The sequence below is a fragment of the Pteronotus mesoamericanus genome, unplaced genomic scaffold (assembly GCF_021234165.1).
Source record: "Pteronotus mesoamericanus isolate MK-2021 breed Mesoamerican mustached bat unplaced genomic scaffold, CSHL_Meso_final contig_24, whole genome shotgun sequence".
NCBI classification, from domain to species: Eukaryota; Metazoa; Chordata; class Mammalia; order Chiroptera; family Mormoopidae; genus Pteronotus; species Pteronotus mesoamericanus.
In genome coordinates, this window is record NW_026555100.1 from 9,169,608 (window position 1) to 9,194,965 (window position 25,358).

The window sequence follows — 25,358 nt, forward strand, 5'->3', positions numbered from 1 at the left end:
TCTTCACTTGAGGATCTGTATACTGATTTTTAGAGAGGGGAAGGGGGTGGGGAGAGAGAGAGGGAATCACCCATTGGTTGCCTTGCTTCCTGCACACGCCCAGCCTGCCACCTAGGTATGTGCCCTGACCGGGAGTCAACTCCCTGACTTCTTGGTTAATGCTCCAACCAGCTGAACCACACTGGCCAGGGCAGTATGTCCAGGTTTAAAACTGGAACAGTTTCTAGAAACCATAACAGTTTGCCTGGGACTGAAGGGTTTCCCAGGATGTAGAACATTTTGTGCTGAACCCGGAAAGTCCCGTACAAAACCAGGACAAGCTGGTCACCCTGCTTCTTTCCAGCCTTCCCGCCATCTCACTGGTGCTCAGAGGGGAGCAGCCAGTGGTGAAAGAGTGTCAGGCCGGTGCCCTCGGAGGAAAAGTGAGAGGGGCAGGAGGGAGAACTCAGGCGGTAGGACCTGTGGCCTCGCCTCTCCGCAAGCTGCTATCGGGGAGGAGAAACTTATTAGAAGGAGATCCCTTGGGATAGAAGTGGACCCCATGGGACACGTTGAAGGAGAACTGAGCTCCCTGAAGCAGCACTGGGCTGGGAAACACGTTTGATTCTGTCAGGAAGGCGGGGGCAGGGGTCACATGCCAGCTCTACCACACGGAAGCCAGCTCTGAATGAGGACACTGGGAACACGGTTTACCCTCTCAGGACACCAGTGCCGTCTGCGAAACGGGACCCTTCAAAGTAAGCAAATGAAATTACCAAGCACTGTACCTAGAACAAAGCAGGGACTCAATAACCATGAGTCAGCTCTGCCAACAGCTGACACACTTCTGCCCAGTCTAACGGGATGAACCAGAACCACTGGCTGTGGAGCGGGGCAACCCCTCGGAGCCCACAGGACCGCCCCCTCTCCTCACAGCCCAGGTGCTGGCTCTGTGCCTGCCATCCGCCCTCCGATGACTTGTGTCCTCTGGCTTACTTTCTCCATCAAAACTTTTTACAGCCACCTATCCGTGCTGGTTAAGGAGGTGTTTGTATGCCCCATTACAAATGAGAAAAGGGAGAGGTGGGGTATTTCCCCCAGGCCACAGAGGGCGTTAGCAACAAACCAAGACTGGCAGTGGTGGTTCAGGAGGGCCAGGGCTGGGGGTCTTTAGACATCATTATGTCCAAGCCTCATGAATGGACACATTGCTCATGGTGTATATTCATATTTCATACCCTTTTCTACATGTGTACTATGTAGAAAGTTTGATAAAAGTCTTCTCATTTTAATTTGCATTTCCCTCAAGTATATTTTTACATATTGATTAGACATGCATAGTTCTACAAATTTCCTGTTTCATCCTTTGCACATTTTCCAGTAAGTCACAGATTAAGTGAAAGATGTCAAGGCTGACAGGCTGAGAAAATGCCATCCCCACCTCTTCTCCCCACAGGGGAGGGGCCCGTCCAGCTGAGGAGACTCCTGGCTGGTCTCCTAGCGCACTGACAGAGGAAGGGTCGTGGAGCCAGCCGCTAGCAGGGTTGGCTTTGTGGGGCTCAGCCGGGCATTCTGGGGAAGCACCCTGGGAACACGGGCTGACAGGGTGTTGAGCCAGGCCCGTGTGACTGATTGGCAGTGGCAGGGCTCCCAGGCATCACCTGCAGCTATAGTTTCACCTGTTACTCAGGAGGCAAGGGCAGTGGCCTGCAGAAGGCCGGGTGCTGCTGGGTGCTGCTGGGGGAGGAGGGAAGCCTCAGGCTCCCGGGGCAATCAGAGGGTGCCAGGAATGGGGGCTAGGAAACACAGAAGTCGGGCCTGGCCTCGATCCTATAGCGATTGAGGAAAGGATGGGAGGCTTTTAACACGCAGAAAACACCCATGGATCTGCTAGTCTATGCCAGGAAAAGTTTACAACCCACAGAGTCCTGCCACATGCTGGTCGCCGTGGGAGCCCAGCAGGCCTTAAGCATGGACATCACAGTTTGCAGTTCACAAAGCACTTGCACCTACATATTAAAACACTTAGCACCCCTCGATTTACTTGGACATGGGCCCCCTTCTCCACTAGATTTGCAGCACCATGAGGCCAAGACCATCTTACCACCGTGGTATCTGGGCGCCTGGTGGGGTGCTGGGCACAGGTAGCTGCTCCTCAAACACGGAAGCCCTTTGGCCATGAGGGCTGACTCTGCTTATGGTACATTTCCGACTGCAGACTTCAGTCCTTGTCTAGGCTTCCGCAAGAGGTCCAGTGACCCAGGTATTTGAAGAAAAACTTGCAGGATCACCAGGAGGATCAGTTCTCTTCTCTCTAACTTTCTGATGCCCTTCTACTTCCTGTATTTTCCCTCAGGCATTTCAACTTCCTCTTTCCTGTTTGCTGAGCAACACAGCTAAGCTTCAGCACCGACTTTCTGTCTTGCATACCCAAATCCCGCTCTGCCCTGCTCAGAAAAAACAAAAGGCCTTCCATTAGCAAAATATGATTTTCTGTTACTAACATGTGTTGACTGAACTATTTTTTTCTCTCCCATGGGGCATCAGAACAGCTTTGTGTGGAAATCAAGACAGGGAGCCTTCTTGTTTATTCATAAGGTTACTTAGTCTTGGAGTGTGTGCCCAGAGTCACACAGCCCCTTAGGATCTGTGCAGGGACTTGAACCTGGGTCTAGTTTCCTACTCCTACTCTGTCTCCTCAAGTTTCCCTCCTCAAACACTAGAGCAATGTTTGCTCATCGTCCCAGGCAACAGGCCTGACTATTTCATAATGGCTGCTGAGTAACCAGGCTAGTCCGGACTTCTGAGGGCTGGGGAGCGGGGCTCCCCACTGTGAGTTGAAGCTACTTTTTGGTACCGGGTAATTAAAGTCAGGTGGGAGTGAAGGGAGTTATGGTGAGTATACTTCTAATGAAAAAAGAAAAAAAGAAAAAAATCTAACCCCCCTCTAATTTTACGCCCTTCTGAAGCCAAATCAGCTGCCCCCAGAACATCCTCTAATTCAGCATTGCTCATACATTTTTTAATATTACCCAGAAATGTATTTTACATTGTAGCCAAATATACACACAAAGCACACAGCTGAGCAACAGTTGGCTGAAATAAACGCACCTTTACCACGTGATGCATGCTTGTATTTTCTATACTATCTCTTTTGTTTTAACACTAGTGACAACCCACTGTGTGACATCACTAACATAATTCAAGTTACTGATAGAATGCCTCCAGAGAAGGCTTACTAGACCTATTTTAGCAAATAAGAAAGTCACACCTGGATTTGCAATATTTGTTTGTACAATACCCAAGATATTAAACTAAAGCGGCACCTTTATAAACTTAAGTGAATCTGTAGCAGGGAATAAAAATTTATACTAGTCTGGTTTACCATGAAATGGGATTAAAATACAATGTACTAACAGACTCATAGAAGATTCATGTATTAAGTTTCCTTTATAAGATTTTGTTGACATCAGCAGTTGCAACTCCTGCTTAACCAAGGAATGACCTTGGCCACAAGAAATCGGGCAAGTGATTCATGTCAGAACTGCAGAAACGCTGTCTGCACCCCCTCTTCCTAGATATCGGCAGTAAAACTGCAGATGGAGCGATGAAACTACACGGTGATGCACGCAGGAGATAACACTGAAACATGAGGAAAGCTGAGAAACTTTCCAAGAACAGAGCTGAAAAACTGCACATGGCCACAAAATCCTTAGTTCCCCTCTTCCCACAGTTCCCCTACATAAACTAGCCAGGATGCCTGAGATGCTAAGATGGGCTTTGAGGCAGGAGACCTCCGTCTTCCAGGTGGCCATCATCTGAATAAAGCCACTTTCCTTTACATCAGCACCTGCCTCTCGAGGGTTGGCTTTAAAGTGGCAGGCAGCCGGACCTGCGTTCAGTTTTTGGCACCTGAGATGGGACAATGTGAGCCTCAGTAGGGCCCAGACAGCCCGGGCTGGGGTCCCAGCTGCTTGTGGCAGGCTGACCCCATGGCAGAGATTGCAGGAATTTCTGAGAGGCTGCTGCGAGTCCTCTATCTCGGGGACTCTCCCTGCTCTCCTCAAGGCAGCGGCCACCTTTAAGTGCTTTACTGATGAAAGGAAACAGGAGGCTGGGGAGTCGATGGACCCCAAACTGGGTGAAGTCTCTGGTGTGCACAGCCAGGAGCCCCCAGCCCTGCCATCTGGGTTCTTTGAACCATTTGGGATTTTGTAGGAATCAATAGGCACCACGTAGCAGCAGGCACGGATCAATGGCTAAGAAAGTTCCCAGTTCCCCGGTGTGGGATTTGGAGCACACTTTGATATTCTGGTTTACGGATTTCTGGGTTTTGAATATTGTTCTGTTTGAGAGCTCTCATCTGTCTGTTCTGTTTGGGACTCTGAAATGAAACTTCGGCTACATTTAGTCTCTGCTTGATTTCCTATCTTTTAAGGACTTGGCTTGCTCTTTGCTGTTTTGTTCACACAGGGAATCCTGTCTTTGTCATCTGGGTATTGTGGCATTTAAAATTTGTGAAAGTCATTCACACCAATGTCCCTGTCTCTCTTTTTAGAGGGTTTAGTTTGAAAGTACTCATTTGGTTGAGGTTTGTCTTTGCTTCAGATGTTGTTTTTGTTTCTGTTTTGAAATGGGCGGTTCAGTCTCAGTCCCCTCAGAGAACCCATTAGGTCGCATTTTAGCTGACTGGTCAGTTTACAGCCATAAGTCAATGCCTAATTAGAACTGTTTTGTCGAAGGTCTAGTAAATGGGATGAGATCACTTATGTGCAAGATTTTATGTTATTACATCGTAAGGATTCTGCTCAGAAATGATTTAAGTTGGTAGTTCAAAGAGAGGGAAAAGTTCTCACTTTCCTCTCAGACTGTGAACTCGGGAAGAAAAAAATGAAGAGATAGGTCTTTTAAAGACCCGGAGTCCTCCTCCTAAAGGTACGGGGGCTGTGGTGGTCCCAGGAACAATGCGGGAAATGAATGCAACGCCCAAATCCTGTGGAAACAGCAGGGGTGACTGCCCCACCTCAATGTAAAGGGAAAAAACGAGCATTTTTAAACTCAGGAGGCTAAAGCCAGCCTAGCCTGATATCTTCCCCATCTCTCCTTCAGTCTCCTTAAAACTGGCAAGGACAAACAAACAAACAAAAAAAAACACAAAAAAATCTTGCCTTCTCTACAATTACTAATAATACTGTTTATGTGTATGGTAAAAAATATAAGAACTATCTCAAATTTTTTTTTTCAGGATCATGTGGTCTAGAAAAATACTTGACATTAAAGCTGGTTTAAATTTAATTGATATCTTTTGAAGTTATTAACATAAAATATATTTGTTTTGCCTGGTTTGCATGAATAAGTTCATGTTATTTATCTCTTGACAAATTTGTCAAGAAAATAGCTTGAGTAATAATTGATTTTAAAATCTCATAAAGTTTTTAAGAACTAATGAGTAGATGTAACTAAAGAGAAAGATTTTTGATAAAGATTTCAGTAATATATACATTACTGTATATATACACATATACACATATATACAGTAATATATATACCTAAACAGATATATATGTGTATATACACACACACATATATACACAGTAATAGATATCTGTGTGTGTGTGTGTGTGTGTGTGTGTGTGTGTACACACATAAACTTAGTTTCCAAAGTCTCAGGTGACTTGGAACTTTGGAGTTTTGCTGGGTTAAATAGTGACAATTATTAAATATAAAGATATATTGAGCCCTGGCTGGTGTGGCTCAGTGAATTGAGTGCCAGCCTGTGAACTGAGAGGTTGTTGGTTCAACTCCTAGGCAGGGCACATGCCTGGGCTATAAGCCAGGTCCCTATTTGGGGGCATGTGAGAGGCAACTGATGAGATGTTACTTCCTCCCTTTCCCCTCTCTAAAAATAAATAAAATATTTTTAAAATAAATATATAAATAGGTATTTTGAAATAACAGGATACTAAAATATTAATTGATCTGAGTTTGCCTACTTTGACTTCTTACTGCAGAGAAGCTAGAAAATGGATTTGGGGTCAGTCCGGAGGCTGCGGCTGTGGAGGAACCATCTGAGAGCTGCAAAGATGTTGTCTGTGCGCGTCGCCGCGGCCGTGGCCCGTGCCCTCCCTCGGCGAGCCGGGCTGGTCTCCAAAAATGCTTTGGAGTCATCCTTCATTGCTGCAAGGACTCTCCATGCCTCTAACACTCGTGTTCAGAAGACTGGCACTGCTGAGATGTCCTCTATTCTTGAAGAGCGTATCCTTGGAGCTGATACCTCTGTTGACCTTGAAGAGACTGGGCATGTCTTAAGTATTGGTGATGGTATTGCCCGAGTACATGGGCTGAGGAATGTTCAAGCTCAAGAAATGGTAGAGTTTTCTTCAGGCTTAAAGGGTATGTCTCTGAACTTGGAACCCGACAATGTTGGTGTTGTCATGTTTGGAAATGATAATAAGGAAGGAGACATTGTGAAGCGAACAGGAGCCATCGTGGTTGTTCCTGTTGGTGAAGAGCTATTGGGTCATGTCGTAGATGCCCTTGGTGATGCCATTGATGGAAAGGGGCCAATTGGTTCCAAGACGCGTAGGCGAGTTGGCCTGACAGCCCCTGGGATCATTCCTCGAATCTCTGTGCGGGAACCGATGCAGACTGGCTTTAAGGCTGTGGATAGCTTGGCGCCCATTGGTCGTGGTCAGCGTGAGCTGATTATTGGTGACCGACAGACTGGCAAAACATCAATTGCTATTGACACAATCATTAACCAGAAACGTTTCAATGATGGAACTGATGAAAAGAAGAAGCTATACTGTATCTATGTTGCTATTGGTCAGAAGAGATCCACTGTTGCCCAGTTGGTGAAGAGACTTACAGATGCAGATGCCATGAAATACACCATTGTGGTTTCAGCTACTGCTTCTGATGCTGCCCCACTTCAGTACCTGGCTCCTTATTCTGGTTGTTCTATGGGAGAGTATTTCAGGGATAATGGCAAACATGCTTTGATCATCTATGACAACTTATCCAAACAGGCTGTTGCTTACCGTCAGATGTCTTTGCTGCTGCGCCGACCCCCTAGTCGTGAGGCCTATCCCGATGATGTGTTCTACCTACACTCCCGTCTGCTAGAGAGAGCAGCCAAAATGAATGATTCTTTTGGTGGCGGCTCCTTGACTGCTTTGCCAGTTATAGAAACACAAGCTGGTGATGTGTCTGCCTACATTCCAACGAATGTCATTTCCATCACTGACGGACAGATCTTCCTGGAAACAGAATTGTTTTACAAAGTTATTCGCCCTGCCATTAACGTTGGTTTGTCTGTATTCCATGTTGGATCTGCTGCCCAAACCAGGGCCATGAAGCAGGTGGCAGGTACCATGAAGCTGGAATTGGCTCAGTATCGTGAAGTTGCTGCTTTTGCTCAGTTTGGTTCTGATCTCGATGCTGCCACTCAACAACTCTTGAGTCGTGGTGTGCATCTGACTGAGTTGCTGAAGCAAGGACAGTGTTCTCCCATGGCTATTGAAGAACAAGTGGCTGTTATTTATGCTGGTGTACAGGGTTATCTTGATAAACTGGAGCCCAGTAAGATCACAAAGTTTGAGAATGCTTTCTTGTCTCATGTTGTCAGCCAACACCAAGCTCCGTTGGGCACTATCAGAGCTGACGGAAAAATTTCAGAACAGATGCAAAGCTGAAAGAGATTGTAACAAACTCCTTGGCTGGGTTTGAAGCTTAAACTCCTATGGATTCACGAGAAATACCAGTTTGATGTTGTCGTTGTTTCTTCTTGCAATCAGTTCCATTCGTAAAAGGATTACTCTCATACTCCAGATGTACAGAAATCACCTTAAAAATAAAGGTTCCATATGCTTGGTGAAAAAAAAAAGAAAGAAAGAAAATGGATTTGGATCTGTTAATGAATATATCTTGCACTTTATTTGAAGTATGTCTCTTGAAAATGTGAATGTGTTTGCCAATGGGGGGAAAACTGTTTCTAAAAGTTACAAAATGTATTCATAAATGTATCTCTCTAAAGAATGCTAATATCTTTTAGCTGTCACTAAAAAGTAAAGTTTCTAAGAATTTAGAATTCTAATTAAGTTGGACAGAAATTGTATAGTTTGATAATAGAAGGTATAAAGTATGAAAACATTTGTTAAAGAAAAAAAGAAAATAATTTGTTCTAAAGTTGATTATTCCTGAATGAATTTTAAAAAGCAAACTAAAATGGACTGTGTAAATTGCAGACTGTCTATACAAATTGAAGATTTATAAAGAGAGATCTTGAGAGAAATTATATAGTTAAGCCAAATAATGAATTTAATTAGGTAAATGAATCTAAATATCAAAAGTAAGCTAATGCAGAATTCATTGGGTTCTTTTCAGTCTATTAAAAGGGAAAAAGTTATCCTGTATTTGCCTAGAAAGCAAAGATTCTATATATTTTTAAAAAAATAGTTATGTGTTATATTGTGTTAATCAGATACTTGATTACTTAAAAACCCATATTCTTTATCATAAGAACTAAAGTCTTTCTGGCCTGTATTTATGTTTGATACTTTTATTGTCACTTTAGATAAATAATTTAATAGTTTCATAATGATATATAATATTTTGATTAAATATGTTTGACAACCTTCTCAGGGTTTAAATTTTAAGAGACTCTTTCTTGACATAAAATTGGCTTTGGGTCATTCCAATGGGTCCCTGGAATACTACGGGGATTTGTTCTTTCTCCTTATGAAGAAGAAATTTTGAACAAATTGGGCCTATTTAATATGTTTAAAGTACATGGGAAGTTCTGTCAAATAAAGAAAGAATAACTATGTTCTATTTGTATACACATATTATTAAAATGAATGTTCTAGAGATTATAAAAAAAATCTCCAAGAGTCTGCAAACTTCTGATATACTTTCATTTATAATTTTAAGTTACCTTAAAATGTTGTTACAAGAAAGCAAATTCCTTTGTCAATTGCATTATAATCAGATCTATAACCATGTCATTTTAAGGGGGCTTTTTGTCATTTAGAGACAATGACTGTTTTACTCTGATGCATTTACAAATATGTTACATCTTCAGAAAGATCCATGGAAAGGACTCTAACTTTCTAAATTACATATTTCTGAGAATAAATTTTCATATTATATTAATTGGATGAAGATTACTAGAACTCAATGGAATAACTGGATTTATAGAAATAATGGCAAAAATCAGCATAAACAAAAATTGATTATGGGGCAGAATGAACTGAATATGATTGTAGTTTTGTAACTTTTAAAAAAATGTATTGCTAATTTTTAAACTGTTTGTTTTTCAGACATAAAGAAACTTGTTTTTTCCCTAAAGCAAATTGGTAAATTATACTTTGATAAGCAATATTGATGCATTTATAATTTTCTCCCTGCTCGATCCCTCTGGAATTTGGAAACTCTTAATGAGTGAATAGTAATATTTCCATGGCAATATGTTTATTTTCATAAATCCAATAGGAATCTGATTTCTTCATAACAGAACACATAAAGCCAGTTTCCAACTATGTTTTCATTAAACAAGTCTTTGACTGGAAAGTCATGTCTGAGAGAGACATGCGTAGACTCTGGATGCCACCAGAAAACTTTAAAGAATGAAGATTGACTTTGAAGCCAGATAAAGCCCCTTGGAGAAATGGCCTGGTACCTTGCTTATTCATAAGGTTCATGGCAGTCTTTCCAGGTAGAAAATAGAGATTGCTTTCCTGGGAGATGGTAAGGAAGAACATCAAGACATTTTGAGGACCTCAAGAACTTGAAGGACTCATCCAAAGTTATAGGTATTGCAGGCAAACTTATGGCAACTGAGTGGCTTGGCTTCTTTGCCCTGCAGGGCTAACTAACTAAAGCTCAGTCTGGAAATTCCTTGTAAGATTCCAGCAAAGCACATTTAAGAGAACCTATATGATCAATTGTTATTACTGTTATGTTTATGCAAATAATTGGGCCAAATTGAAGCTGGACTTAGTGTAGTAAATGAATTGGTCTTGATTTGACTCTTTGATAAAAATGAGGATAATTTTAGGGCTAGAAATTGTGTTTCAGTAGACTCTATAATACACAGTTATGGATATTAAAACTCTAGTTCAGTTCATTGTCTTCAAAGCTTTATTGTTCACTTATGCACAGACAAGATCAGAGCAAGGACACTAGACCAGGTGCAGAAGATCACCAAAGTAGAAAGCCCGGGTGTCTAGTAACTGGCATGGGAAAGAGAAATAAATAAAAAGAGGCACACAGACAGATGGTGAAATGGAATGGTGACTCAGATGATAAACGAGGGGGCCTAGGGGCTCCTCTAAACACCTCCTGACCAATCATTATTTCCCCACTGGAGCCTTAGATAAAATTGACAGTGGGAAACAAATTGATTGACTTGTAGTAGATATGGGAGCCACGTACTCTGTATCAAACACTAAACGGGCTGAAAGAAACAAAACCCTGCAATACTCTTGGCCATAGGGGTAATGAGGCAATGCAGCAACAGGCCTCCCTCCAGCCTTTAGAATGCCAACTCAGAGATCTTAAGTTATCACACAGCTTCTTCTATTTGCCTAAAGGTCCCATCCCTCTCCTGGGAAGGGACTTGCTCTGTAAATTGCCCACCCAAGTAACCTTTTCTCCTGAAAGGCAGCAGCTTCACCTACAGGTCCCTCTGGAACATGCACTCCAACTCCAGATGCCTTTAACCTGTTCAGGGAGACCCAGAGAGAACTGTTCCCTCTGAGATCTACAAAAACTGTTTGAGCAGCTGCGACTCCAGGGAAAGCAATAAATATTCACCTAAATGGCCTGAGACATCCCCAGAAAAATCTCAGACAATGATAAATATTTCTTTAGATGTACTCTGTTATTCTGGTGGAGAAAAACTGAACATCAGCATGTACTTTAGAATCTCTCCAAGACTTTAATCACCATAGCCAATAAAATTGCCACCTTCCTTGCTAATATGCAGAAATCTCTGGACTCTCTAGTTAAATTGTCTTAAATAATTGAATTGCCTTAGACTACAAACCAGAAGAACAAGGAGGAGTTTGCATGACCATCAACTCCTGTTGTTGTACTTACATTGACACCTCAACTCAGGTGGAAGCAAGCACCACCAAAATCAGGCAATAGGCTACCTGGCTTCAACAAACATTGGACCATCACATCCCTCTCTTTGAGGGATATGGAGACTGGTTTGTGAGTCTATTTTCATGGATACCATAAGGACTCAAGTCCATATTAGGAGGAATTTAATTTAGGTTTAACCATTCTTTTCTTTATAATACTTGTCTTTATTGTTTTGAAGCTCTTTATAACTTGTTTCTCCCATGCCAGAAAAATTGTAGTGTCTGCTCAACAGGCACCTCTAAAAAAATATATCTGCTTTTAACTCACAAGATTTTGTTTTACAATAAGCTAAAGTTTTTCACTCCTCCAGAAGATTCAGAGGACATCAATATCTCCATAGATGTTGAGGAATAAATGACAGTGGGGAATTGTAACAGGGAATAAAAACTTATACTACACTGATTTACCATTAAATGGGATTAGAATAAAAAGTACTAACAGACCCATAGAAGATTTATGTATTAAAATTTTCCTTGTAAGTGCTGTATTTTGCCATGTATAATGCATACTTTTTGCCCAGTTTTAACATATATTTTATTGATTATGCTATTACAATTGTCCCATTTTTTTCTCTCCTTTATCCCCCCTCACCATGAACCTCTCTCCCTCCAGCATTCTCCCCCCACTTAGTTCATGTTCATGGGTCATACATATAAGTTCTTTGGCTTATCCATTTCCTTATACTATTCTTAAATTTCCCCTGTTTATTTTGTACCTACCAATTATGCTTCTTAATCCCTGTACCTTCTCCTCCATTCTCCACCTTCCCCCTCCCTGCTAATCTCCCTCTATGTGATCTCCATTTCTGTGATTCTGTTCCTGTTCTAGTCATTTGTTTAGTTTGTTTTGGTTTTTGTTTTCTTAAGTTCAGTTGTTGATTGTTGTGAGTTTGTTGTCATTTTACTGTTCATAGTTTTGATGGTCTTTTTCTTAGATACATGCCTTTAACATTTCATATAATGAGGGTTTTGTGATGGTGAACTTTAACTTTACCTTATCTGGGAAGTATTTTATCTGCCCTTCCATTCTAAATAATAGTTTTGCTGGATAGAGTAACCTTGGCTGTAGGTCCTTGCCTTTCATGACTTTGAATACTTCTTTCCAGCCCCTTCTTGCCTGTAAGCTTTCTTTTGATAAATCAGCTGATAGTCTTATGGGAACTCCTTTGTAGGTAATTCTCTTCTTTTCTCTTGCTGCTTTTAAGATTCTCTCCTTATCTTTAATTGGGTAATTTCTTTATGATGTGTCTTGGTGTGTGCCTCCTTGGTGTGGGTCCAACTTCTTTGGGACTCTCTGAACTTTCTTGATTTATATGTCTATTTCCTTTGCCATATCGGGGAATTTTTCCTTCATTATTTGTTCAAATGAGTTTTCAGTTTCTTGCTTATCCTCTTCTCCTTCCAGCACCCCTATGATTTGGATGTTGGTATGTTTAAAGTTGTCCCAAAGGTTCCTAAGCTTCTCCTTATTTTTTGGAATTCTTGTTTCTTCATTCTGTTCCAGTTAAGTGTTTATTTCTTCCTTCTGTTCCAGATCATTGATTTGAGTCCAAGTTTTCTTCCCCTCACTGTTTATTCCCTGTACATTTTTATTTCACTTTGTATAGCCTTCACTTCTTACTTTATTTTGTGGCCATACTCAATCATTTCTGTGAACATCTTGATTACCAGTGTTTTGAACTCTGTATCTGATAGGTTGGCTATCTCCTGATTGTTCTTTTTCTGGAGTTTTTATATGTTCTTTCACTTGGGCCATATTTCTCTGTCTCGGTGCGCCTGTTACATTGCAAGGGGCAAGCCTTAGGTATTTGGCAGGACTGGACAACCCACTTCATTGTGTCATGGTGTTGTGTGGGGGGGAGGGGTTGGAGAGGGAACAATACTGCTTGCTCAGCTCTAGCCCCTGCTTCAGTCACTTCCTCCACTTCACACAAGCAAATTGTGCCCTTCCAGGAGCTGCCCGGGTGCTGATTCCTGGATCTGTGGGCTTGTGTATGCTCTAGGACCCAGTGGGCCCCTCCAATTTAGTCTCCTATGAGATTGGCAGTTTCTTCTGCCAATGCAACAACCCACACAGGTTTTTACAGCTAGAGGGTTTTGTTTGTTTGTTTGTTTGAAAGATTTTGTTTATTTATCTTTAGAGAGAAGGGAAGGGAGGGAGGAGGGGAGGGAGGAGGGGAAGGAGAGAAACACTGGCCTGCAACCCAGGCATGTGTCCTGACTGCCCTGACTGGGAATTGAACCTACAACGTTTTTGTTCACAGGCCAGCATTCAATCAACCAAGCCATACCAGGCAGGACTACAGCTAGAGGTTTTGAGGCTTTATTTCCCTACGCTGGAACCCTTGATTGTGTGATCTGTCTCAATCCACAGTAGTTTCTCTGGATTTATCAGCACATAAATGTGGGACTGCCCAGTCTGCCAACCACTGCCTCGTCTGCCCAGTCCACCAGCAGCTGCCTTGCTGTGTGTCCTCTCCACCCCTGCAGCCTGTCGCCACCCTTCCTACCAGTCTGGATGAATGTTTCTTCTTTAACTCCTTCATTGTAGGACTTCCATACAGTTCGATTTTCTGGGAGTTCTGGTTGTTTATTGTTTTTAAATTGGCTGTTGACCTTCTTTTGGTTGTGCAAGGAAGCAAGGCACATCTACCTACACATCCATCTTGGCCAGAAGTTTTTTTGCCCAAATTTTTGAGGGAAAAATAAGGATGTGCATTATACTTGGGTAAAATGACTACATACCATGGGTATAATAATCCTGTGAATAATGCACACAAGAACATGGTGTATATTATATGTGGCAAAATATGGTGTTTTGTTGACAACAGCAGTTGCAGCTCCTACTTAACCAAGGAATGGCCCTGACCACAAGAAATTGGGCAAGTGACTCATGTCAGAACTAGCAGAAATGCTATCTGCACTCCCTGTTCCTAAATATCAGCAGTAAAACTGCAGATGGAGCAGTGAAACTACAGGATGCACACAGGAGATAACACTGAAACCACCCAAAAGCAGAGCTGAGAAACTGCACACAGACCAAAAATTCTTTAGTCCCTCCCTTCCCACGGTTCCCTTATTTCAACTAGCCAGGATGCCTGAGATGCTAAGATGGGCTTTGAAATAAGAGTTCCCCATCTTCCAGGTTGCTGGCACCTGAATAAAACCACTGTTTTTTATATCAACACCTGCCTCTCAAGTATTGATTTTTGAAGTGGTGGGCAGCCATACCTGCATTCAGTTATAAATCCTAAAATTTCCTTGACCAAGCATTGCATATCCGCTACCCCTTACCCTTGCCAGCTTACTCACTCGCTATGTAACATAACCAGGAAGCCTTGAAAGAGGAACAGAGACCACATAAAGCCCCTATATCTCCAGAGCAAGGGCAGGTTTGGAGTCTACTTCTAAACTAGAGTAGGAGGACCAGTGATAGGAGAGAAGGCACATCTTTTTTTTTTTTTTTTTTTTTTTGGACCAGGTAGAAGGAAATTGCTTGTTCCCAGGAGCAACCCCACCAATGGAACCCTAACTCTTGTTAAGGATGGGTTGTTTCTGCCAGCAGACTGTGAGGTCCTTGAAGTGCCTACCTCACCCAGCTGACCACCATGGACCTGAACTGATGGACTGATGGGTCCCAGCTGGCCAGTGAGCATCTGGGGACACATAGGATAGAGAGAAATGAAGGAGTGTCTGTATACTAGATCTTTCCTTTGCCAAAGGATCAGGAGAGCAGAAACTGCTGTGTCTTCCACCACTTACTGGTTTGGCCTAGCTCCAGAAATATCAACAGTATAAGGACTAAGGGGGGAAAAACCATGTGCAAGTAAAGAATAATCACACCTGTTTAAAAGGACTCAGCATCATAAGAGAGGAAGCCCTAGTTGAACACACAAAGTAGAACTAGCAGGAAAGACAGAAGGCGATTTTAAATAAAGGAAAAAAATGTTATGGAAACTGTGAAGAAGATGTAATTGTAGAAATACAAACAATTCTTGCAAAAAAGTATGTCTTTTAATGTAACAATTCAATGGAGGTCAGTGCTGAGAACTGAATCTATGGTCTAGAAGATAAAATGAGAGAAATATCTCACAATACAGAACAAAAACACAAAGAGGTGGAAATCAGAAGAGAAAGATAAGAGATGTGGGGACCAGATCCAAGATGAAGAAATGTGGCAAGTGCCATTGGCTGACTAACTCAACCCCATTCCCAACCTCCTCCTTCCTTCCCAGACTCCACAATGGAGGCTGAACATGTGAAATACACTTATTACCAGTTTCCTTTGTTATATGACATAGTTCTGGCCCATAACATAAGTGTCCAGAAAGATTATTTTTTTCTAATATGGAATGCATATGCAATTAGTACAGTACTTTTTTCTGCATTCTCCCTACCTTGAAGGCAAGCACTGTTCCTGGAGCTGCAGCAGCTATCCTGTGACCACAGGGAGAGGCCCAAGAAAATTAAAGAGATGTCAACACAGACCCTAGTGTTGCTGAACCAAAGCCAGCAACTCTACCTACCCATGGCCTTCTTGTTAAATAAGAAAAATAAGCATCTACTTATTCAAGTCATTCTTTATCGATGTTTCTGCTACTTACACCTGAAAACATTCCTAAGTAATATGAGAAGAAATAATTAATGAAATTATGAAAGAAAAGTTCCCCATGAAGAAAAAACTTGTTTCCAAACTGAAAAGACTCACCAAGTACATTTAAAACTCATACTCCTTTATACATATGGTATAAATTGGTAAATTCCTGAATTTCACTGAGAAATGAGAAAAAGCTACAATCTTCTGGTACAAAGAGCAAGTTCCTTAAAAGAGTATCAGACAAACATTAGATTTTTCATTTTTAGCTCCTGAATGTGGGAGACAGGGAAACATCAATAGATTATTGAGAAGAAATAACCATAATCTAAGAATCTTATCCTGCTAAGATTATCATTCACTTGAAAGACAAAAGAAAAATATTTTTGGACATGCAAATTTTCAGAGAAAATACTTGTACCTAGCCATGTCCCTATCCTACATAAATAGAATCTTCCAAGAAGTACACTAACCAAATGGCAATTTAAATCAGAAGAGAGATCTCAAGATGGAGGGAAGATAGAACACAATGGTAAGCAACAGATGTAGTTAAATCTAAATGGATCATGATAGCATGACTGGATATGTTTTATTAAATAAAATTTTAAGTGAGAACTTTTGGTATAGAAGATCTACATTAAAAATAGCTCAAGATTAAAAATGTTAAATGATCTCAGCAAAACCCAGGAATTTGGGTGGAGAGAAGATGGGGAAGACAAAGCTTTCTAGTTTTATTTATCCTGTAAAAGAGAGTGTAAGTAAAGTGTCTTATTAGAGGAGATGTAGTTATTTAATCTTTACGTATTAATAAAGAACTAAAGATTTCATTATGGCTATTAGAAATGCTATGGCAGGTATTCTAGAATTTTACCAATAAGCAAAAAGGAAAAAAGAAGAGAGAGAGAGAAAAGAACCACATTGCACAAAATAAAGTGTAAGTGTAAAATACAATGGAAGGGATAAAGTAGTTCACTTACAATGTTGAATGTGAATGGGTTCACACTCCTATCAAAAGATAGATCATTGGGTGCATTTAAAAAATCTAGCTATATGTTGTTAACATGAAACACACCAAAGAAGTGAAAGGAGAAATTTTAAGTAAAGGAATGAGCTAGGAGATACCAGGTACAGACAAACAAAAAGAAATTAAGAGTCCCAGCATTGATATCAATATGACATACAAGACCAGAGCATGAAATAGGATGAAGTAGTATATTATGGAACTTTAATATCTGTTGGATAGCTACAAACTTTCATGCACCAAACACAACAGCAGAAGTATATAAAGTAAAAATTCTTAGATTTTACAGACAAATTTAGTAAAAAAGATACAGTTTTCAATATTTCAATATACTGTTTTCAAAACTTGATAGATCAAGTAAGCAAATAATCTGATAAAAAAAGAATTGAGTAATATAATGAAGTTTAATTTAATAGAAATGTTTAGTATTTTTAATATCAGAAATACTGAATATAAGATTATCAGCTGAAGGAGATAGCCACAGACAGTAGATTTTTGGAAGTCTCGAACAGACTGCTTAAGATCAGACAAGGTCAACATCTGACATCATCAGAGGTCAACATCTGACATCATCAGAGGCAGATCCAGAAAGTAAAAACAACCATCTCCTACCATAAAAGTTCACACCACAAAGTCAGGAAATCAAGACAGATCAACTTAAGAATCAGAAGCAAAAGAGAAGAGTCTCACAAATAATGGGAAGACAAAGAAATATGCTCCACTCGAAGGGAAAGGAGGAATCTTCACAAAGAGAACTAAATGGAATAGAGGCAAGTAAACTATCAGATATTGAGTTCAAAACAACAGTTCTAAGGAACCTCAATGAGCTCAGTGAGCTCAGAGGGACTTACAAAAAACTACAGGGAAACTACAACGAACCTACTGCAAACTATATCAGCATGAAAAAGAACATAGAAGCTATCAATAAAAGACAAGAGGAAATGAAGAATACAATTTCTGAATTGAAAAACACAGTAGAAGGATTAAAAGCAGGCTAGATGAAGCAAAGGAGTGAATCAGTAAGCTGGAGGATAAGGTAGAAAAAAGGTCCCAGAAAGAGCAAGAAAATGAAAAAAGACTTAAGAAGAATGAAGAGGCATTGAGGGAAATGCAGGACAACCTGAAACATAATAATATCCTTATAATAGGGATACCAGAAGGAGAAGAAGAGGAGGAAATGATAGATAACCTGTTTGAAAAAGTCATGATGGAAAACTTCCCTAATTTGAGGAGAGAAAAGGTCACACAAGTCCAGGAAGCACAGAGGGTCCCATTCAAGAGGAACTCAATGAGGCCCACTCCAAGACACATCATCATTAAAATGGCAAATATCAAAGACAAAGGCAGAATCCTAAAGGCAGCAAGGGAGAAACAGGTAGTAACATATAAGGGAACCCTGGTGTGGCTAGCAGCTGACTTCTCAACAGAAACACTGCAAGCCAAAAAGGAATGGCCAAGAAATATTCCAGGTAACGAAAAGCAAAGGCCTGCAACCAAGACTGCTCTACCCAGCAAGGCTCTCCATTAAAATGGAAGGCAAAATAAGGAGTTTCCCAGATGAAAGAAGGCTAAAAGAATACACCTCCACCAAACCCGCAGTGCATAATATGCTAAAGGGACTGCCTTAAGATGAAGGAAAAGGGTCTATGAATACCCAGTTCCTTGCAGACTTGCCAATACTTGATATTACCAATATTTTTTAATATGTATTAATCTGATTGTGACAATGATGTGTTATTTTAATTGTTCCTTTATTATTTGTTTAATCTGTTTTTATATATTTCTTGCCTATTTCTATTATTTTTAAAAAAGCTTTTAAAAAATAAGTAAAGAATATACATCATTTTCATATGTCTCTGGAAAGTTTACCAAAGTTAGTCATGTATATGACCACAGTGGAAACTTTAATACAAAGCAGTGATTTCACAAAAAATGTGTACTAATATAGGCAAATAAAACTATAAATCAACAAGAAAATACTTGATTCCCCCAATTTTTTGACTCTTTGAAAATTATGAAACACTCTTCTAACTGTTAGATCAATGAGAAAATTGCAATTAAAATAAAATTTTCTAGAAAGTAATGAAATAAAACATACATCTAAACTTAGGAGTTATGGTAAAGCCATACTCAATAAAAGCATTATGGTTTTAAACATTTTTAATTTATAAGAGAATGAAAATGTTTGACTTCCTTCAGTTTAAGAAATTAGAAACAAAACCAGTCAAATATATCATCTCATTCAAAAAAAGTAAGAGGCAATAACTTAAATTTACAAATCAAGAAATAGTAATGTTATGTTTATAAGACATATGGACATAAATTCCAGGAAAACAGCTAAAAGAATTGAAATCAGTTGCATCTGGGGAACTAGAATTGGGTTAAGAAAGTATTACAGGGGACCATTTTTTATGGTTATATGTCTGATGTTATTAGTTGGCATCTTACACTATATAAGTATATTAGTTTGATAAAATTAAATTTAAAAATTTTTAAAGAGTGAATGGAGCCTTGGCTGGTGTGGCTTAGTGGATTGAGCCCCAGCCTATGAACGGAAAGGCCACTGGTTCAGTTCCCAGTCAGGACACATGCCTGGATTGCAGGCCAGGTCCCCAGTTGGGGGGCGAGGCAACTAATGTATTGATTTATCTCTCAACATTGATGTTTCTCTCTCTCTCTCTTTCTCTCTCCTTTCCATTCTCTCTAAAAGCAAATAAATAAAATCTCCAAAAAAAAGAAAAGAGTGAAAAGAAAGTGGATCTGGGCACTTTGACCCATCACTGATATGGTGAAAAGGGTTGAATCTGAATTCTGCCTCTACCGCTTACTCATAAGATTGTGATGAACTTAGCTTTTAAGTCGCAGCTGCTTCTTCTTTTGTAAAATGGGGCACTGACTTGTACAGCCACTGTAGGGGGGCCCAAGATGGGCTCCGGCTTCCTGCAACAGACCAGGTGTCCCCTCCCACTGCCTTTCTGGGCACAAACAGGACCCCCAACCACAGACACATGGAGATTTAACCTGGTCCATCTGCTCCTTGGTTTCACTTCCTGCTTAAAATTGTTTGGGTTTTGATTTTCCATGAACCATAAGTATTTTGTGTATTTTTCCATAATCTCAAGGTCCCTAGGCAGATATTAGCCATAGTTTGTGAATTCTGAGCAAAAAATAGGTTTAAAATATTGTTTTGAAAATGTTAAGAACAGACATCTCTACATCTACATCCACATTTAAAGAGAAAATGTATTTCTTTATGCTTCAGTCACTATAAACAGAAAAATTATAAAATTAGAAACCTGGGGCAAAATTCAAAATCACAAGAATGAGTAGCTCAGTTGGTTAGAGCTGTAATCCCTATATGCCAAGGTTGTGGGTTCAGTCCCCAGTCAGGGCACATACAAGAATCAACCAATTAATGCACATCCACAATGTTGTTTCTCTATCTCGCTTTTCCTTTTCATCTCTAAAATCAATCAATAAAAATAATAATGATAATAAAATTAAAAAAAACAATAAAATGTACCTCTCATGTTGTAAAAATTAGTTCCATTCATGTTTCCACACAACATGGAGCACAATCTTTCCTCTCAGTGGGAAAGGGGTGGTGTAAGTGGGGAAGGCGGGCATTTGAAAAAGCAGGAACAGTACAGCCCGGTGAGTGTGGAGATGGGGAGGGGCACTCGCTTGGATCTGTGTGTGTCCCAGGAAGGCTTCCAAGAGGCAGGCTGCGAGGTTAAAGAAAGACCTGTCAGTGTGAGAGGGTGTGGAAGAGGGTCTCAGGACAAGGGAAGAGTAGTTCCCATACTTGGCGGAAGGTGGAACCACCTGGGACCTTTAGAAAGCACCGAGGCCCGCCTCCCACCCCCATACATCCTGATTTAATTGGTGTGGGGTGCGATGTGGTTTCAGGGGTTTTCAAAGCTCCCCAGGAGATTCTAATGGGCAGCAAAGTTTGGGAACCACTGGCCTAGACCAGGGCTTCATGCAAGAATTGGAAAGAATGAAGAGAAAAAGAAGGGTTAAGATTTAAGATATAGCATGGACAGGAGTAGGTGATAGTGAGAAAGGAGTGAGGAAAAAAGACGTTGGTGGTGATTTGATGCCCAGGTTTCGGGCTTGGGTAATTGTGGGAGTGCTCCATTTCCTGCGATGCAGAACAGAGCAGGAGAAAGGGGTGTGTGGGGGAAGATCTGCTGATTAGAGATAATGCATGCTTATTACAGGAGATTTCGTTCAATAAATATTGTAGCAGCCCTGGCTGTGGTCATGGTCATCGTGGTCGACGTCATCATCATTCATCTTCATCACCATCAGATTGAGAGGCGGCTTAAACCCCTTGTGGTCCTGAGGAGTAAAGCAGTGAGGCCGCCCTCTAGTGTTGTCAACGGTATAGTACAGGCACTCAGGCAGCAGTAAGCACATGTGCAGCAGTCTGTACACATGCAGCAGGTGAATTGAGCACAGGTAGGAGCAGAGGGTGGAAGTGGGAGATTAAATATGAGTAATACATGGTCTCCCTCTTTTTTTTGAGGGATGTGGAGACTTGAGTGGTGGTGGAGTGAGGGGGGTGAGGGGCACCGCGAACCGGTCATGGGGTGGGTGAGGGGCATGAGGGGTATATGGTCTCCCTCTTAATGCTCAGGCCAGGATCTCCCAGGTGGGCCCCCTGATCAGCCGAACTGTAAGGGCCTCCTTTGGATGAGCTGCTGTCTCTGCAACGTGCTCACACTGTCGAGGAAACCTGAGCAGAGAAAAGGACGCTTCATGGGGAGTCTGAAGGCCTTAGCAGCTCTGCTAGCACTGGCTCGTGGCCTCCAGTGCGTGCCTTGTCTGGGCATCAGTGTCTTTACCAGAATTAGGCATGTGTCACCCAGGGCTAAGGCTGTGTCTGTGTTAACGACCACAACACAGACTTTGGGCAATGATCACAACAGCAAGTGGGCAAGGCTGACATCCTCTGCCCTCCAGAGAAAAGTCTAGGGGCAGCGCTTGTACTCTCCCGAAGGGCCTACCAAGTGCCAGTGAAGAACAGAGAGCAATGCCCTGGGAGGCTCCCAGGAGGAGGTGGCATTCCAACCTGGGCCCTGAAGGGATGAATAAATTATGTCTGTGTCAAAACGCCTCACCGTTGGGACATTCTGGAAAAGCTTATCATCAGAAACGCCACGCTCTGTGGTAAGATAAAAAAGGGGTGTGTGCTGCGGAGGCAGACCACGCTTTGACTATTGTCTCCTCCCACTGTGTGACCTTAGACAAGTTATTTAACCTTTATGAGCTTATAATCCCGTCTGAGAAATTGGGGTATAATAAATTAACAACAGCAAACATGTATTTAGCCCTATGTGCCAGGTACTATTCTAAGCAATTTACCTGTATAACTAATGTAACCCTCACAAGAAGCCTATGGGGTAGTACAACTAGCCCCATATTACCGACAAGAAAAATGAGACACAAAGAGGTTGTGTGACTTGTTCAATCACCACGCATATGGTTGGCACTCAGTAGCCACTGCTGTGACCGCAGCAAGGACAGGCACTCGATTGCACTGAAAGAGGGGCGCTCACCAGCAGTGCTCAGTCTCCTGGGGGGGCCCCAGCGACGGAGAGAATGTCAAGAGATAGGAGGTGACACTCTCCAACCAGCATCAAGCACAACGTATGATCATTTGTGATCACATCATGATACCCTAGGGTCCCTGGGACTTCCCCAAAAGGGACTTTGTGGGCAAGGAAGGGCAAGGGCTCTTCGAACTGGCTTCTCCCCGCCAGCCCCCAGGAGTGCCGTGGCGCCAAAACCCAGCCGGGTTTTAAAGAAGAAAGGTATTCCCTCTCCCAGCTTCCCAAGCGGCTCAGGGCAGTCATGGGACCTCCTCTGGCCAAGCAGATGTAAGGGATAAGAGGGACATATGCTGGCAGGGTCCTGGGAGACACTGTCCTCCCAGACAAAAGAGAGAAACCTGGCGGGAGGGACCTTTTCCTCCTGCCTGCTCCCTTCCTGGGATGGGAGTGCTGTCAGGTAAGAACAAGATATTAGGAGCTGTTAGAACCATGATATAAAAGGCCATAAAAAAATCAAAATTCTCATAGAAACTTTGATATTCTTCAACTGTTCAGCATGGAATCACCTATCTCCAGACTTCTTGTTACATGAGAAAAATAAGCACCTATTTATTTAAGTCACTGTTTCTTACAGCAAAAAAGTATCCCTAATATTACATCCAAATTGTTTCAGGGTGTCCATTCACTTATCCAATCATTCATTTATTTAATCAGTAAATACCATTGAGCATATACTATGAGCCAGGCATGGTGGAGGGAAGGGAGGCTGTGGCCATAATCAAGACACACATAATTTCTGGCCTCATGGATTTCTTAGCTTGGTAGGGAAAACACACTTTGACCAGATATGATAGATAGATCAGTGTGTTAGCAAGGAGGGAAGTGCAGGGATGCTGTCGGAGTATAGGACAAAGATAATTAACCTGGGCAAGCATCAAAACAGTTCTTGAAGGCTACTGTATTATTATTTAGCATTAAGCGCTATAATAGAGAGACCTCAAAATACAGTGCCTCAAATGAGGGAGAAGTTTTGTTCTGTTCTGTTTTGTTTTGTTTTTCCTTTTCATGTAACAGCCCTGGGCTCTGCCACCCATAACATGTGGCTTCCCTCTCTGGATGAAAGATAGCAGCTCTGCCCAGTAGGGAGCGGGGAGTGAAAGCAAAGGGCAACTCGGAAATAGATATATTTCTGGCCACATCCCATTGGCCATATCTTAATCATGTGGCCACATCTAACCTGGAAAGTAGCGGGTGTTGGAAACGTAGTCTTTAGCTAGGCAGCTAGGTGACAGCTAACACTTGGGGAGGTTCTGTTGCTAAAAGAAAGAAGGGCAAAGTGGTCCTGAGGGATAGGTAGCAGTCACACCTGGTGAAGGACTGGGCTATTTCCCTCTTAACCCCGAGACCAATGGGGAGTCATTGGAGGGTTTTAAGCAGGAAGTGCATGGTCACATCTGTGTTTTTAAAAGATTCCTATGTGAGGCCTGGCCAGGTAACTCAGATGGTTAGAACATTGTCCTAATATGCCAAGGTTGTGGGTTCAATCCCTGGTCGGGATCTTGAATACATACAGGAACCCATGAGTACATAAATAAGTGGGACAACAAATTGATGTTCGTCTCCTTCTCTCTCTTTCTCTCTCCCTCCCTCCCTCCCTCTCTCTCTCTTTCTCTCAAATCAATAAATTTAAAAAAAAAATTTTTTTTAGAAAGATCACTGTGGCAGAGGTAGAGGATGGGGTGGAGGGGACCCATATAATACAGGAATAGTATAGAGGCTGCTGAAGGAAATCTAACAATAATGGTGACCTGAACTCGGTGGAAATGGACAAAAGGGATTATGGGTCCAGGCACATATTTTGGCTGAGTGGAAATTTTTGTATAACAAGGAATAATAAGGACTTGATGGGATTCCATTGTGAGTTGAAAGCACATAACACCTTTATTCGACCCAATTTTCCATTGATCGGGGGTCTTCAGAACTCCCCTGCTTCATATGTCACTTTAGTGGAACTAAACTTGAGTAACCCAAGATGATACTGTGAGAGCAAGTCAGCTGTACTTTCCAGTGGAGCCAAGCCTGTAATGAGGTCAGGCTCTGCTTCCCTGCCAGGAAGTGGGTAGGGGAAAACATATTTTTCAAATAATTCCAAGTGGACCCCCCCCCCGCCCCCGACCAGGGTCAAGATCAATGGCCAAAAAGTCATGTGGCCCAAAGAGCACATGCTGGTGTATCCTCAAGGAAGTGGTACTTAAGGTGTCCTCAAAGAACAAGTATGATGACAAAGTCCCAGAAAGGACATCCAAGGCTCTCCCATCACCCCACACTCTCCCTTTTCGGCCTCGTCTCTGGAGCAAGAGATGGATATTCCAATCATTTTAATATGGAAACTTAGCTTTAGTTTTTTCTATCTTTCTTTGCACTCTTGAAGGATAGAATGCCTTTTTTTTTTAATTCCTAGGAAGATCTGATGATTAAAGTTGCCTGAGCCCATGAGGAAGGCAGAATTTTTTATTTTTATTTTTATTTAAAAAATTTTTTTGGTTGCTAGGGTTCTGGCCTTATCAAAGACATCGTGAGAAGGCACGAAGGATGGCGGGCTTTAGAGGAGTAGGCTGTGCTTTTCTAGAAGCAGAGCTTCCTTGAGAGGGTCGGGGGAGGAGAGAGGACTGACTGTGTGGCTGGGGAAATGAGCACTCAGTCGCTCTCCCTGGCGGGGCCTGGGAGGAGTGACCGTGATGGGGCCGGGGGGGGGGTGCTCTGGAAGGACGCATCTCTGGGGCCCAACCCCAGCTTAGCCCCCAGTCTCCAGGTCCCAGGCATGTCTCAGAAACGACAGTCCCCGGACCTCAAGGGCCCTGCAAAAGCGGGAAGAAGAGGCACCGGCACAGTGACCTGTGTGGATTAACAACCAGTAAAGGCCCCACCCCAGATGCCTTGCCACTGAATAGCCCCAGGTTGGTTTCCCTGCCAGTTCAACAAGATGGCGACCAGAAGCCAAGACTAATTTGATTTTTAGAGAATAAGGGAATGGGAGTTTCCTTGCACCCCGGGTCTGT

General features: G+C 41.9%; 1 protein-coding gene across 1 annotated transcript; it reads left to right on the forward strand.

Annotated features, from left to right (window-relative positions):
• The first annotated feature begins 6,016 nt into the window (after positions 1–6,016).
• Positions 6,017–7,673, forward strand: LOC129069924 (ATP synthase subunit alpha, mitochondrial-like). Its single transcript, XM_054572680.1, has one exon. It carries the CDS (start codon positions 6,063–6,065, stop codon positions 7,671–7,673), a length of 1,611 nt encoding a protein of 536 aa, XP_054428655.1. The 5' UTR covers positions 6,017–6,062.
• Positions 7,674–25,358: the final 17,685 nt, after the last annotated feature.